This window comes from Passer montanus, unplaced genomic scaffold (assembly GCF_014805655.1).
Source record: "Passer montanus isolate IOZ18808 unplaced genomic scaffold, ASM1480565v1 scaffold16, whole genome shotgun sequence".
Lineage (NCBI taxonomy): Eukaryota > Metazoa > Chordata > Aves > Passeriformes > Passeridae > Passer > Passer montanus.
Genome location: NW_024363160.1, coordinates 4,845,074 through 4,862,155, shown reverse-complemented (window position 1 = coordinate 4,862,155; position 17,082 = coordinate 4,845,074). Strand labels below are relative to the sequence as shown.

Here is a 17,082-nt window from a genome sequence, read left to right as displayed (position 1 = left end):
ACCTGTTAAAACAGAAATAGCCCCCTCCCCTCTTTTTATTTGTAACTTTTAATGCATTCTCAACAAAGGAGCACATTCACATATAGCCCCCTCCCCTCTTTTTATTTGTAACTTTTAATGCATTAATGCATTCTCAACAGAGGAACACATTCACATGAAAGGGCTAATGCCCCTTTTTGTATGTACATGACATATCTTACATTGCCAACTCTTTAAAATAAACATTCCATTTGACATAACAAGGAGCCTTGACACTTTTTCAAGATGTCATAGCCAAATATCCTTTATTATACATCATATATATATATATCAGTAACAGTGCAATTTCTGCTCTTAATATTCCAAAGACACCATATACAATCATTAATGACTTGTCTGGTTAAACAGCCTTTTTCCTTTTTTTTTTTTTTGGGAAGACATCAGGCATTTGCTGCAGCACAGCACAGAACATGGAGTTTTCCATTTGTGTCCTCTTGCTTTCTTCACCGCCTGCAAGTCCCAACAATTCTTTAAGTGCATTCTAAAGCCATTTCCATGTATTCCAAAATTTACAGTAAAACAGAAGAAAATCATTAAGCGACATTAGATTTCTTCTTTAGCTCAGAAAGGTAATGAGACACCAGCTCTTCATACCAGTTTCCTGCTGTCTTAGGTTCTCAGACCTCGCGACAGGAAACTGTCATTTCACTGACACTTCTGTTGTCTTCAAGCAAAATGACACCATTCAGAGTATGTGAATTGTCCTTTTATATTTTTCAAAAAAGCAGCGGTAGTTAGGTTTTTATGCCTAGCAATGGCAAAAGTAACTATAAATTCATGGAATAGGTACAGGAAAGGTAATTATTAATGGAAAGAAGTCCATTTGAAAACTAAGTAATTATTCCAAAAGGAATTGAAGGAAAAAAAAGTTCGTGGGAGGAAGGGATAAAAAGTGTCTGGAAAAATGTAAGTAAATAGAAAATAGAAACCTAGCAGACCTGAGAAAGGCCTCAAAATGGCACTGCAGAAAAAGTTAAAGTGAGCATGTGGCTAAATTTCAGATCAGTGAAGTTTGCAAGAAGCATCATCTTTACAGAAAGTAATTATTTCCCTTCTTTAGGGGTCTGCCCACTACCTCAGAATATGATTTCAGTTTTGCGTTGCTATTCCTGTTTTGAGTTGCTATTCCGGTGAGTATTTTTGTTTTGGATTTGTCTCAGCTGATCAGAACAAATGCCATCAGCTTCATAAAATAATGTCAATTATTAAGACATGCCTTAAGAACCCGAACATATATGCATGTTTCACAAATGAGGGTACAGGATTGAGTGGTCAAAGGTTTTCAAGGACATGTATTTGTCCTTGGTATTTTCAAACATCTCAGATCTGCTTTTGTTTTTTAAGGCCGAGTAATACTATAGGAAATACATATATCATCAAATGTCACACACTTTGAACAGACAAAGTAATGCAAATATTTATGTACTATACTGCAAGTGGAAGGTTCACAGAGAACTGAACTTGCAGTTTAAATTAATCTCCAAACATATTTTAATACACTGTACAGTATTTTACAACCAAATACAACCTTTTAGTTGAAGTATTTCTACTTTAAGCGGATTAACAGCAAAATTTAATACGGCGTGTAATACATATCTCAATTTATACAGCTTTTTAATCAAATTCTTGCAGAATCTTACAAAGAATTTAAGAGTCTGCTCCAACTCTGTGCATTTTTTGACACTTGTTAGTTAAAATTAATGAATCCTTTCAATGAATTCCATAGAAATGGTGTTTCCACCAAAAAACCCAAAAGTCTACAATTACTTATAGTGTTTGTTAAAACCTATTGCACTGAGCAACCAGCAAAGACAAGCACAGTCAGCTGAATTAGAAATGGAACATAAACCCCAGTATTACACCTGTTAGCAAAAAATAACTTGGTTTTTTAGAATGTACAGATAACTTCTTAGAAAATCACTTTTTGAGAAGCACAAGCAGGTGAAACCAGGTTTAGAATAACATATTTCCTGTTTTTTTACTAGAGATTTCTTTTATATATGTGATTTATTTGATTTAGAATATTACTTTAGGATACTATAATATTAAGTTTATAAGATCTTGCTATTTGTCTTTTGCTACCAATGATAAAACTCAGCACTTTATAACAAAGGTAGGATTCAATTCTTCACACTCATTCCATTTTACTAACTCAGTACCCACCAGAGTATTTTGAAATTCCAATAAAGTAGAATGCGAAAAACATCAGTTAACTTACTGTAACATTGCTTTAAAATTTTTACCACTTTTTTAAAAACCAAGTAAAAATTAGTTTTTATTTTACAGATAGTCCCGGCTCATTGTTATGATTTTTCATACAGCAACCATGCAGATTAAATATATTCCTGGGCAATCTCGCCTAACTTATAAATTGTTTTTCCATCTGAAGCTGGGAGTTTCATCACGTACTGTTAAGAAAAAGAAACCAAATTAGTTACAAACCAATACTTAGATTTTATTTATAAACATTAGATTATCCCAAACTTAACCTGCACATGAATATGTATGTCTACACATGACATTTATTATTAAAACTAATGAAATACTTTCCTTTGTGGCAGTGTTCAGTTTTAATTGAAGGTGATAAACATTAACTATTTCACAATGTAATCTAGCAGTATAAAGAGTGATTAATAAAAAGGTCTTAATAATCCTCTAGTTATTTAAATTTTGGTATATTAAACTTTCTAGATATTAAGAAATCTGAGGTAGTAGAGTGCTTGTTGCATTTTCTGAAATGTATAACCTTTAGATGGAAAAAAGTCTGTGCTCCTAAATTAAGAACACATAAATTATTTTTATCTCTTCATCAGCTATGATGTGAAACAATGACCAATTATTTATATCCAACAATGAACCATGGGATAAAGCTTACAAGTGTGCATTGTGCCACACTCCTGCTTATAAGACATTATTTCTGTTTTAAGTCACAAGACCAACATTTTTGTTTGAATTAAGAGGTAGTGTTGCTCCCAAATGCAGTTATAAAAGTTATGTACCGACAAAATCCGCAATCCCTGATATTGAGTGGGTAATTAATGACTGCAGCAGGCAGCATATGGCCATCATTTGCAGTGAGTAACTCACTTGTAAGGTTGTAATATGCCTGTCATATTCATTATTGATACTGACAAGATGTTCCTTTGGAAAAAATTAAGCAAGACAGTGTTATGTCTACAGCTCAAGTCCTCCATAATGAGAACAAAACTTGAGATGCTGCAAGGTCTTGGAAAATGTGGAAAGGGCATCAAAGGATATTAAAATCAAATGAGCAATTACCATGAGTACACAAGCATTTGAATGCTACATGCTCAGAATCAACAGAATCAGTCTTCCCCAACAGACGCCCTTAATGTGAACTGAAAAATGTGTATGTGTAAAGGTCATGTGATGTTAAGCATTTACCATAGGTCTGGGTCTAAGCTTGTATTTAAAAATTCAACAACCCCAAGTGTTCTAATGAGATTGCTTCTCACTTTGTCTGTGCCCACAAATTCAAGTTTAAAAAACAAAACAAGCTTCAAAGGGTACATCTTGTGCTTCCAGGAAAGCAAGACACGCCTGAATCAACGGCCTCCAAATGGAGTAGGAGAGTCCCAAGAATTGTTCTGATTAGCATCTCCTCTAACTATTTAACCTTTCTAATAATATCAAGTAGTTGATACTTCATGAACAGATACATGACTGCATCTGGTCTCTCTTCAAAACTAAAATGTGATTTCTGAGAAAAACTGAGTTGTTTTTGTTCAGTAAACATGAAAAGGGTGGTTTTTGAGAAAACAAACCCTTAAGTCAATAGCTCACTCAACCAAATTATTTCCTGGGCATTCAAAATGAAGACACTCTTGTAGGGAAGACTATCTTTAAAGAAAAAGTTAATTTATCCACTATTTGATCTCAACAGAAAAAGCTGTTGCTTTAACTACTTTGTGAGTGAAGAGAAGGGATAAACAGTCAGCACCTCATGGCCTTAATGAATCTAGTAGCACAGAATTGGAGAAATGCACAGATCAATGATGTATGTTAATAACCAAGAATTTCAATACTTAAAAGCTGGTGCAGTAAGTACCATGCTGGTAAAGTTTCCATGGCATTCTGAACAAAATAAGCCCAAAGAGAACATTTTCTATACTTCAGTGATGACTGTATTCATGTAACTCTATTCCATTTCCCTTGAATAAACAGCAGGTTGTTATTATTACTACAAAAATTCAGTCTCAATTGTTCAGTGAGTACCTAGTAGCCATTCTATCAGTAAGATAAACAGAGGGTCTAAGTTGAAAAAATACGCTAATTTCATGTTGTTATTCAGGTTGGTAAATGGTAAAAATCTGCTGCTGCTGTAAATTAATGTAATTATTTACTTATAAATAGACAGTCCTGAGTGCAGTCATGTATTGTACAGGAAGAAATATTTTCCTAAGCTTTAGCTGAGTAACATTTCCATATGCATATGCTATTACAGAAACAATACTTCACCTAGTTCACTATGAGTAAAGGCACAGTGTAAAAACACTAAACTAAATACAGCAGCTCTACTTAGGTACTGTACTAATCAGTAATTGCAAAAATTTACACTGCATGATTTTAACCATCTCTGTAACACATGCACACAAAAATAGGCAAAAATATTTAGCATGGGCAGAAACTTAAATGTAAACCCATAAAATGCTGCATACATGCATATTTAGGAAATACAAAAAGGTATAAATGCTAGCATTAGGAATGTATTCTGTGGAATTTTAAGGTATATTCATTGCAGTAATCTGAGCTCTAAGCACTCAAATACTTAGTAAAATACTTTCTAAAAGTTTATGAATACTGTACAACCATTCTGTACATTACTCTACTTCTTAGTAAAATACTTTCTAAAAGTTTATGAATACTGTACAACCATTCTGTACATTAGTCTAATTTGTCTGATGGACAGCTACTGCAAAAAATTGCATTTCCCCCCCTAGAAAATAAGGCAATAAAATAATGTAAGAAATAGGGAATACAACATCAAAATGAAAATGACCCTCCTTCCACAACTTACACACTTTTCCTTCTTTTTCCAGCTTCTTCAAGTGGACTAGGAGGTTATGTTCTGCTGCTGGAAGTAAATTCTCAGGGATTTCCTAATGGGAACAAAAAATATGCATTTTATATTTGTTTAAATACCCATAAATTATTTTTTCAATATATGGAATCCATGGTTTATTACCACAGATTTTCCTCCTCTGAATCAGTATGGGAACATTCAGTGAGTTATGTAACAACAGGAAACTAAGATGAGTAAATCAACTTTACACCAGTTAAATGAGCAGTCTAAGAACACATTTTTGTTTACTTTGCATTATACATTGGTATGATGAAAACTTTGGCCAGCACTAAAGAAGACTTCTCTTCTGAGCTTGATCTGCCCTGGGCTGTCAGTGTAGCTGAATGTTTTTAAAGACAAATTTATGATGCATTTCTCCACAGACAACTGTCCCTTCTATTCCATGACAACATTTGCAAAGGTTTAAATATCCTGTAGCAATTAGTATCTGTAAATGAGTAAACAAAAAAATGTGACAGCTTCAGGAGGACAAAATATCTCTTACAATTCTTCAATGCTCATTTTGTAAAAAGCAGTAACACCTGCTGCCCAGAAAAGCTGTGGACTCCTCAGCCCTAGCAGGATCCAAGGACAAGGTGGATAGGGCTTTAGACAACCTGGTCTTGTGGAAAGTGTCTCTGTCCATGGCAGGGGTGATAGAAACTGCTGACCTTTAAAGTCCCTTTTAACCCAAACCATTCTATGATTGTATGATGACTGCTCAAAATTTTCCTCTCTAGTTCTATCATCCTAAAGGTAAAGCTATTTTTTTCCTTTTTGAAAATTAAAAAGTTCTTCAAATAATGTGTGGCAGGAAAATTCACTAGCAAACTAAATAAATAAATTGTGAACCTTGAGAGTACTTTGAAAGCATGTATATTTTTTTGGAGTATCAAGCTGTAATAGTACTGAAAAAAAAATCTTACATAGACAGTAAAAGTGGTTTGTGATTTACAGAAACACGAGAATGGCTCTATACTTAAAAACTAGTTCATCAGGCAGGAGAACTGCAGAAGCTGAATGGCCATAGGTCATTAGCACTGCAAAATGCTCACTGTGATACAGTCATTCTTTTGGAAACTAGGTATCAACAGAACCACCAAAAATGAGCTGTGAAGCTGTTCCAGACCAGTTCACAAGCCACAGCCACTGGCAACTTTGACATCTTCCTCCACAGCAGAAATACTGTATCTCTTACCTCTGCTTATTAGGAGGGCAACTCCACACCACAGGGAAAAAATGAAGAGGTTACATGAAGAATGATGAAGTAGCAACAATGTACTCTTACACCAGTGTAAGGACATATACAAGCTATCCAACATATGAACTGCAAAATCCTTCTCTGTGCTGTGGAACTGCAGTTCACCTGTAACCTACTGATAAATCAAGAACTCAAAGTTTTCAACCATTCTTCAGGAGACCCCAAACACACTTTGGAAAATCCACAACTAACAGTCATGTCATACTTTTCACTTTGAACGAAGCACTACAATTTAATTTTTACTTAGTCTTATTAAACTGTGCCTAAGACTTGGATAGTTAAACAAGTTTGTAAGAATCATGTGGGCGTCACTCCAATTAAGTGCTTAAAGGCACAGTCATAACTGAACCCTGAAAAGGCAGAAATATTTTTTTACCCCTTTCAAAGAGCCACCATGATTTTCACTCAATGACCATTACTGTTACGTACAAGTTTTATGAACCTAATCTCAATTTTCTTTAGTTTGACCTAAAAACTTTTGATCAACAATTACCTTGTATACCATCTTTACAAGCTCTGAGGATGTATATGATTTCCCAGTATTCTTCTGGAAAACATTTAGAATTTGCTGCTCACGTGCAAGTCGGTGAGAAATGTAGTTTTGGATTCTAGTATTTGCATCACGTACTACTGGGCCATGGCCTAAAAATCAAAACACATGTACCAGAGCACTATTACTTACATTTGTAATTAAGTATGCTATTGAATAATTGAAACATTCTTATGTAAACTTTAGATTTAAAAGCCATGAGAAAAAGATCTGACTGTCTGTATTACAGTCTGCATCTGCAAAACATTAAGATGGAAAGGAAGAATTAGGATATTGAAAGACTGAACGGGGAAAAGGGAATACTTCAGATGGAATAAGGAAAGCAAGGGAAGACTACTTCAGGCCATTAGAAAAAAGGAAAGGAGTTCACTGCTGAATAGATTTAAAAGATGAGATTTAGATTACTGTATTATCTCTATTTGCTTGTCTTCCTCTGCCCAAAGGATACTGACATTAATGATTTAAACTGATACTGGCCTTTGAACAATAATGGCCGATGCAAATGACTCAGGTACTACTGTCCTGTTGGGGCAAACACCAAGGTGACATCTTTAATTGTGACTGGTAATTTTCCTGAACAAATCTTCAAAACTGATTCATACACTGTATTTTACATCTCTAAAAACACTGTCATGAGTATGATAAAAAAAATAGAAAACAAGAGGGGCGGTCAGAATGCGTCAGGGCAGGAAAAATGGAAGGCACAAGCAAAGTTACAGGTGGATCATTTTATGTCTGGCTGGTTAATAAGCAAAACATATTTTTCCCTGGACTGACTGTGGCAGATCAGAAATGTTCAACTTACTTAAAGGTCTTTGAATCACATTATGAAAAGGCTTAATTGGTAAAGCACTAACCTTTAGAGGAATTGACTTGCACAAACATTCATCACATACTTTTTATAGCAAGGTTTCCTATTTCTTTGCCTTTACAACTCGCCTGAAGTAGCAGCAGCAACTTCCAGCTTTGCCCTCTGAGTGCAAACTCTAAGTAATTCTACTAATTTATGAAATTAGTAGAAAAGAAACTACTGTAAAAAACTATAGCTTTCTTTTAGAAGTTATTTGGTATTATCATAGTAAGTTTCTTTTGGGGTTCTCTAACTATTAAAAAAAATCACCATAATTCTTTACTTGTACCTTTGGGTTTACTGATTAAATGGGTTTTTAAATTTTAAGCTTTTACAATCAAAGCTTATTTTGCCTGATGACAGGCAGCTTACAGAAAAAGAGCAACTGATTTTTCATGTTTTGAACTAAAGTGTCAAAAGAATCTATCCTTCTGTAAGTCAAAATATTTATACATCTCAACTTACACTCACTTCAGCATGTCTGAAATTACTAAGTATACATTGAAACTTACCTTGTTTAAGCAAGTATTATAAATAAAAGATATGTAATGTGCAAACATAAAGCTGTACTGGCATATGCATTTATATTTAATGATTTCAAACATATATAATATGAAGCTATTTTTCCTTACAAAATAGATTACAAGTATAACAAGTATCTCTACTGTTAGCATTTATATATCCAGAACTTAAAAAAAAATTTAGAAAAAACATAGCAAGATATACAAAGAGACTGTAATGTTAACTGTCCATTCTCTTGCATTCTCTAATGATGGAAGTCTCATTGAAGCAATTCAAATTAAGGGTTGCACATGGAATCACAAAGCATTCTTAAAACCTGGCCCTATTCTTCCAAGTGACTTAAGTGACTTAGACTACAAGACCAATGTCAGAACCCGAAATGGAGCCCACATTTTGCAAAGTTAAAGGGACTTCATATCCGTCACATCATCTGATCCATAGCTGTTGTGTATGCATACATGTACATTAAAATGATCTCAGAAAGCCTGGAACTAAATCCAGATTTGGAACTTTCCCATCCATCATTTTTCAGGGACAGCAGTACAGCTATTTATTTATTAATGAATAAATGGATTAATATCTGAATAAAAGTAAAATGTTTCTGAGCATATGAAAAGCACTCTCGAAATATGACTGTCTTTGCATGAATTCAGCTTTAATTGCAGACAGATTCACATTATTTTCTCGTAACACATTGTGAAATGTGAGATTCTCTTACTTTAAATTACAGCACAAAGGACAGAAGTGAAGAAAACAATTGGGTCATGAAATCTTCCACAAATTCCTAATGCCGGTACCATTTTTTTCTGTATTACCAAGGAAAATTGTTTATTATGACAGGATGGGGAGCCCTCTGCTGACTAAAATGCAGTTTTCTTGTCCCAAGGATTCTTATAAAATTTTATCTGTAATTAGATATCCTGAGTGTTGTGCCTGAGTTACTCCCACATTAAATTAAAAAAGAAACGTAGAAGGGGATGGATTGACAAAATTCACCTACTGTCAGGTAGACAGCAGTTAGTTTGTTACAAAAATTCATGCAATTCTGAGGCTACCACATGACTGCTAAAGCACTGGTGGAGGAAACAGTTCAAGTATTATGAAGACCGATTACTGCAGCACAGAGTGATTGGCTTATATAGAATGTATTGGTAAAGAAAACTACTTCTGCTGCAGTTATACCCAACAGTATCACCAACTGTTCTGATTGGGCAATAGCACTTTTTGCACAACTGCATGTACATTTTGTGGTGCATGGATGAAAAAAGAAAATTACCTAAGCATTAAGAGGGTTTGGAACTATCATCACTGAAAATGCACAATGTCATGGCTTCCAAATTGAAAGTCCAGTAAGAACACAGTTAAAACAGTAACATACACAAACAAAGGGATGTTCAGCCTTGGTGAATGGGTAATCTAGATACAAAACTATTAAGAACAGAGTGAAATACAACAGATAAAATTGATAAACCAAACAGAATTTGACATATATGGGGTTTTGGAAGGCAGAAATTCAATTAGAGGAATAGACTGCATTTTGCAGGTATTAAGAAAGAAAGAAAAACATTTGGTTGAGATTCTGGAGGCTAAAAAATTGCTAGTTTTAATGATTAGGTAAGTCAGTTAAGTTGGTTAGTTAAGTCAATTAAGTCAATAAATATGACCAAGTCACTATTCTGTCTACGTCAACCTCCACATCTATGGAATATGTAAGAACACTTTTCTTAAACAGCATTTTTATGCCAAGATCATAAAGGACACATACTTCAAAAGAAAGCTATTTTAGGAGTGAACACAAGACAGTATGCTAAACATAGTTAAAGGAAAAAGGCACAATTGATATCATAGATATCATAGCTTGTTGAACAAGTACAAGTTGAAGATGAAACTGAAAAAGTTAGAAAAAATCCTGAGATGTAGCTCTGAAAAAGCAAATGAGGAGATTAAACTGTAGTTACATAATGAATTCTTAAAATGTAGTCTTGTCAAACAGACATGGTATATATGAAAAGTAAATGCATTCCCAATGTTTGAAGGAGAGAGAGGAAAAGAATTAAAGGAAATCTACAGACTGAATGAACAGGGAATTATTTTTAGAACATTTTTGGCCTCCTGATTCTTGTTAAAATTGAACCTAAATCATTAACTAAAATTACCACTCTACAGTTCTGCAGCTTTCCAAGATGAATTTGTGATTAATCTGTACTGCAAAGGACACACAACTCTCAAAAAATATTACTAAGTTACTCACATTGAGAGTGTATGTGGGGATGAAAAGGAACAAAAGAAGAACTATTATTTTTTCTTCCAGGATAACATTCAAGCACAGGGATAGAGTAATATAAGAAAACTAAATCTGCCACTGAACAATTCCAACAGTGAAAGATTATGGCCCCTGGAGCCATAGAAAGACAAGACCCACCCTGAAATGGAGAAATTTAAGAAAGGAAAGATACCCATGACAAAGTCAGCTTAGCTTATGGCTTATTAAATTGAATTGTTACATCAGGAGTAATGTTTGATTGTAATAGTAGTATATTAATAGAATAATAATTAATAGAATATTAATAGTGTATTAATAGAATAGTAATTATCAAATTTTTAGAGGAGATTTTAAAAAAAATAAACCGTAAAAGAGAGCAGTTAAAACCACTTACCTGGATAAATCAAATCTGGTTTCATTTCTAACAACTTTTTCAAAGTTTTCATGTAATCAGACAGATCTTCTATTACTGTTGTTCCTTCCCCTAAAATACAGTCACCTGAAAATACAGCATTTTCTTCTTCTAGATGTAAAACCATATGATCATCAGTGTGTCCTGGTGTATATAAAACTCTGTTCAAAGAACAAAAGAAGTATATGTTTTTCATACAGCATATATACTTCATTTTTTAAGCCAGAACAAATGATGGTAAAATAATACACTTGCAAAGCAGCCCATAACAAGAAAAAATTGACCAAAAACGGCTGAAAAGTTGATGTAAACAGTTATCACTTTGCCTAATCCCAGTCCATTTTCTAATACCATCCACTGAACACCAACCTCCTCTAGCATGCTTTTACTTACATGACACACCATAATACAAGTGCATTAAAGGAGCTGACTAGCCATGCAGAATTTCTGTTATAGAGGGCATTATTCTGAAGCTTTAAAAAGTAAAATTGACATGTTATTTCCCGATTGAAACACTTGGAGTTCTTGACATACACCCTGTACTTTGGAAAGAGGGTAAGGATGATACCTATTCATTTAGAAATTAACTACAAACTTCTGAACCAGACCCGGATAAAGTTCAGTCTCCAAAAAATTATTTTTCCTTGAAAGCCCCATAGCACAGCTGTCAAATAAAGAGAACCATGGTCTTTCAGCTGTTTTATGTGCAGGTCATTAAACACCTGCATGGTAAGGATTCAGGACCCACAGCTTGGACAAGCAGTGTATTAGCATGCAGCAAAGGGACAGTGGGTATGTTTATAGTATATGGCAACCTGTGCTGCCAAGGAGCTGCACTGGGGTGTCCTTTCACACTGATTTCTGAAAAGCAGAAGGACCCTATGCTGAGGCTGATGCAGACTGAAATAACACAACTCCAACCAGCATCACTGCTGACATTCATTAGAACCTTCTCATTAATGGCAGATGCATCAAAGCAGAGATCAGGAACTGACAGAGCTCGTGCCAAGGATGAAATAACACAACTCCAACCAGCATCACTGCTGACATTCATTAGAACCTTCCATTAATGGCAGATGCATCAAAACAGTGATCAGGAACTGACAGAGGTGGTGCCAAGGGTGGTGTACAGGATAAGGCTACACAGCTCCCAGCCAGGATGCTGCAGGGCTGGGAGACCACAAGTGCAGCATCATCTGATGCAATGACTTCCAGCTCTGACTGAATACTGAGCTCAGCAGAAAGCAGGTGAACCATTGCCCTGTGGAGGCAACATCAAAATCAAGTTGGTGGGCTCACCTTTGGGACATGGTATCCCCTTCAGCTCTTGATGAAATTTCACCAGGAAGCCAAACAACTAATATGAAAAAACAGCAGAAAGAGAATGCCAGACAGTGTGTGGAGAGGTGCTGCTAGCATGTCTTGCCCCCTCACTGTGGCACACCTTGAAAACCTGACACCTGAATTATGCTAACTAAAATGTAACATGCAGTTACTGCTGTTTTGGAACCAATGATGGGTCTAGGAGTATCCTTGAAGTGGATTAATCCAGGTGAGAATTAATTCAGGTGAGAATACATGCTTTTAGTCAACCATAAACTTTGGCTGCATTACCCCTGGTACAACCCACCCATAGGGGCTGTGATGTTTGTTGTAAATTCTCTTCAGGATCAACGAGGACACCAGACTATGTGTCTGGGAACTCCCATGCTTTCTGGTATAAACTAGCCCACGATCTGGCTCAGAAGAAGAAGGCTCCTTCTTTCTCAGAAGAAGCCCTTCACTTCAAGGACACACTTCAACAAGCTCCTAACTGTCACAACAAACTTCTCACATGTGGCTACAAGCCCTGCATTTTTACAACACCCTTAAACAAGCTCCCAACTCCCACACCAGCACAGCCAGCCTGTTTGAGCCCTCCAGGCACCACGCTGGGGTGGGGGACTGGTGGAGGCACTGTTGAACCTGAAGGCAGAAAAGGAAATTTGCTCAGGACCATGCTGTTCCACCTCCAGGGGACTCTCCCTGTCAATCACAATTTCCCTGTCTCCAGTCAGAATGTCTGAGACAAAACATGCCTATGCCTGGTCCTCCACAATCCCAAACTTCAAAATGTGCTAATCCTTGACTCACTTGGATTGAAATAAAAAAAAATTATTTTCCATCTCCAAATTTTTGTCCAAACATGGGCCACTTAGGGTAGTAAAAGGTCTTCAGTATGCAATATAAGATGCTTTTCACTTCTATTTTTACACTAATAAAATAAAATGCTTTTGGACAAAACACCTTCCTTTTCTTTTAAAATGTTTTCTCCTTGCAATCAACCAAGTGACATATTCTATAAGTGGGATCCAGTTCCCACCTAAAATGAGGAAAACAGGCAAACTTTGTCCTTATAAGAATAATGCCTTGTTAGTGAAAGGAGTCTGAAAAAAGAATGGTCAGACCTTTTTATTGTGTGTGTGCTTCCATAAGGCACAGTAGCTTTCTGTTTCACACTCATGCAGACTAACATTATAGACAGTATGTGCCACGGAAAGAAGTTCTCCAAAACTGGCACCCTACCAGAACCTCACAGGTTCAAGGTCTAAAATTTTACATTTTAAGTATTGAATGTTTTAGAGTCTCCTAGGGATATATTTTTAAAGTAAAAAGAAAAGCATGCTAAATAATCCAGCCAGACTACTACAGACTTCCACAATTTTAACAGTAACTAATTATGTAAGAGTGATGAGAAAATATGTAAAATTCTATTTGGTTTTCCTGCAGAAAGTGTTTTTCTAGGGAAATATTGTTAATCTCTCTGCTGAGTATAAAGACAAAATCCAAAAGCTATTTTTTGATAATCCTCACTCATAAAAACAATGTCTTTGTATTAACATATCCTGCTGGATCGTGATAGGAAGTCTACATGCATAAGTGCTGAAAAGATTAGGTGTATGGACTGACAATCATTAGGAATTAGGATACATGTACATGTCAAAATTCGGTAGAAAAAAGAAATTGAAGAAATTCATGGTTACCTGAGTGTGGCTCCCTCTGTCTCTATCACATCTCCATCTTGAAGATAAAAATATTTATGTCCTCCTTCTATTGTTTCTTCACAATGAGGGACACGAGGGAGCTTACATATGCGATATTCTGAGTCTAATATTTAAGGAAAGCAAAGAAAATGATGTTATGAATTTGTCACTAACAAAGGTAATTCCACAGACAGGTTACTTTTTGAATAAGTACTATTAATTATCACACAGTATGAGTACAAAACTTTAAAAAACCAAATTCTGTAAAGTTTATATTTATATTTGTAGAGCAGCCTTATTCCAGAGCCAAAACCACGAAACAGTGAAAGCCACTGATCCTGAATACAGCACTCTGTACCAGTGACAAATTTGAAGTTGGGAAAAAATCTCAAATGAAATGAATAAAGACCAGTAATTATTATATTTTACAAATGTTCCTTCTTGACTCATGAGCCAATTCCCCCAATTTTTTACAATGCCACTAAGATTTTGGCCCTCATATTTTGCTTTAGGATTCACAGAAGTATCACTCAACATTTGTCTAAAATTGGATGAAGACTTTTTGACCTGCAACCTCTCTCAGCTTTTATCATTCTGAACAATGCACAAAATACAAACACCTTGGCTGGAACAACTACAAATAGCAACCCAGAAAGGCATTCATGTTCCTTCCTAGTCTTTACAGCCACACTAATAGGCTGGCAAGCCCAAAATCTTCACCAAGACACCAATTGTTTTCAGTAGTGCCCAGGCTTCATTGCAGATAAGCACCTGGCAACTTTACAAAATTAAGCCTGTGACAAAGCTTGTGACAAAGTCCAACAATGTTAAGAATTACCATATTCTGCTTATTCTCTTCTCAGATGCCAACACAGAACTGTCTCCTACTGTTTATCAACATGGAATACACATTTTTAGATCAGACTTTACTTGCACACTGCCCTGCTGCTTTCCCCTCATGCTCTGAGGCTTATGAATTTGTCAGCAACTACTAAAGGGCTCCTGTAAGGAATTCCAAATGTTATGCACATTTCTTTTTCAAAATTCAAGCTATTTGTTTTTACAAAAGTGAAAATACCAATAAATATATAATTGCTGCCCAAGTAAAAGAGAAGCAGTTTTTCAAGTTTTTCTCACATCTCTTAGTACCATGCTGATAGTAATCTAGGTTTTCATTATTCACACATAAGAAAAATTCACTACGAAATAATGCACAGGTATTGAAGAAAACCTATAGTACACATAGTACTACAACTATTATATTCAGATTATTCATTGCTCTCAATCTACACACTGCAGCAGAATCATGAAATTGCATGCAGTTTATACAATAATTCCAGAAGAACAATCCAGCTGATCTGCACAGAAGCATTCAGTTAATATTTTTCTTGTCATGTGTTTAACATTTTCAGCAATATCTGAAGTCTCTGGCCTACCACTTGGAATGTTTTTGCAGATATCAGGTATTCCACCAGTATGGTCACGATGCCAGTGTGTCACTAAAATTTCTTGAATGGCAATGTTGAACTCTGACAGTGCCTGCTTCAAACAGCTGATATATTCAGGAATAGCTGGCTCTCCAGTGTCAATAAGGACTCTTCTACACACGGACCACAAAAAAGGCAGGGAGAGAATAAACAGTGTTCACATAACAGTCAAGTAATATTAATAAAATAACCCCACATATAGAAATTTAGCAATAATGGATGTCTCCATATCCAGACACCACCTTTTGCCTCCTGGCACTCCACCCCCGCAGCATAACAATTTAAAAAGTGGACTAAGTAATAAGTGTCGGCCATTCATGTACAACTCCGCGACAGGTGACAGAAGCCACCGTTTGGTACCTAAGGCACATGCTCGCTTCTCTCACTGAATTCCCGGCCTCGGCCCAAGTGTCGCCCGGACCAGACTCCAAATCCCACCCGCCCAAGCCCTCTCAGGGCACCAGCTCCGCAAATGTTAACGCTGTACGGCTTCTTTCCTCTTTTTAGCGCTGACTCAGGGATTTGGGAACAGGCGGGTAGCGGCCCCTCGAGCTGGAGGCAGCGCACGCTCCCCAAGCGGGGCAGCGGAGCCGGGTGCGCCGTGCCCTGCCCCGTTCTCCGAGCACGCTCGGTACCTGTGCCCGGAGCCCACCAGGTACGTGTTGGTGCCCTGCAGGGTCATGGGCCCCGGGTTGCAGCCCAGCACCCGCACCACCCGCGACGAGAGCCGCTCGATGCGTGGCAGCAGCGACACCATCTCCGCAGCGAACGGCCCGAGATCCCGGCTCCGCTTCCCTCACGACGCCGCAGCACGGCCCGGTGCAAGCTCTATGGCCGGGTGCAAGCTCTACGGCCGGCTGCAAGCTCTGTGGCAGGGCGGAAGCCTCTGTGGCCGTGCTCCGCCTCCCGGGGCCCGGCCCGGCGCCTTCCGCTCGCTTGTGAGGCGGCTCCTTCCGTTCCAGGGCGGGCCGGGTGTGCGGCTGGGAGCCGGCTGCTAACGGTGGGCGCTGTGGTGATCCCGTCGGATGAAGTTCTAAGGCGTGGAGGAGGCCATTTCTCGGCGGAGTTCGGTTCTCCGTGCCGGCTCGGTGCCTCGCTGCTGCCCAGTGAGAGGCATGTCCGTGCTCTGCCGGCTTTTTGCAGAGAAATGTGTTGTAAGAGACAGACGCGCTGTCTCTGTGTCCCAGGAACACGCCTGCTTACAGGGGGTGTAGGGACTGCGTGTGCTCCCGCACGGCACATAGGAGCTATCTAGGATAAATTTTTAATAAAATTGGAGAGCTGCTGGAGAGTATCCCACTAAGGTGATGAACGGACTGGAGCATCGCTCTTGTGAGGAAAAGCTGAGAGAACTGGGGCTGTCCAGCCTGGAGAAGAGCACGCTCAGGAAAATCTCATCGTGTGTAAAAACCCGAAGAGAGGGTGTGCAGTGGGCAGTGCCAGGCTCTGTCACAGGGCAGTTGCCTCAGGTCCTGTCATGGTGCCCAGTGCCAGCACCAGCGGCAGTGGGCACAAACTGGAACACAGGGTGGTCACTCTGAGGATCAGGAAACACTTTGTCACTGTGTGGGTGACCAAGAGCTGGCAGTGGG

The 17,082-nt window shown here is 37.6% G+C and overlaps 1 protein-coding gene across 2 annotated transcripts; it reads right to left on the bottom strand.

Moving 5' to 3' along the window:
• Positions 1–255: 255 nt before the first annotated feature.
• LACTB2 (lactamase beta 2) lies at positions 256–16,392 on the bottom strand. 2 transcript variants are annotated; one of them, XM_039702928.1, is made up of 7 exons: positions 16,126–16,392; positions 15,440–15,603; positions 14,004–14,127; positions 10,963–11,141; positions 6,877–7,025; positions 5,078–5,159; positions 256–2,447 (listed from the first exon to the last, which is right to left on the bottom strand). In XM_039702928.1, exons 1-7 carry the CDS (start codon positions 16,245–16,247, stop codon positions 2,404–2,406), a joined length of 864 nt encoding a protein of 287 aa, XP_039558862.1. In that variant the 5' UTR covers positions 16,248–16,392; the 3' UTR covers positions 256–2,403. The 2 variants fall into 2 exon arrangements, with proteins under 2 accessions (XP_039558862.1, XP_039558863.1); XM_039702929.1 differs by having other exon boundaries at positions 5,082–5,159.
• Positions 16,393–17,082: the final 690 nt, after the last annotated feature.

Bases quoted from the DNA above. Each gene is read 5' to 3' on its own strand.
- LACTB2 (XM_039702929.1), bottom strand. From the start codon at position 16,247: ATGGTGTCGCTGCTGCCACGCATCGAGCGGCTCTCGTCGCGGGTGGTG. The intron at 7,026-10,962 runs GTAAGTGGTTTT...TTTGATTTTTAG, and splicing joins ACCAGATTTGATTTATCCAG to GCCATGGCCCAGTAGTACGT. The intron at 5,160-6,876 runs GTAATTGTTGAT...TGTTCCCATTAG, and splicing joins TTGTAAAGATGGTATACAAG to GAAATCCCTGAGAATTTACT.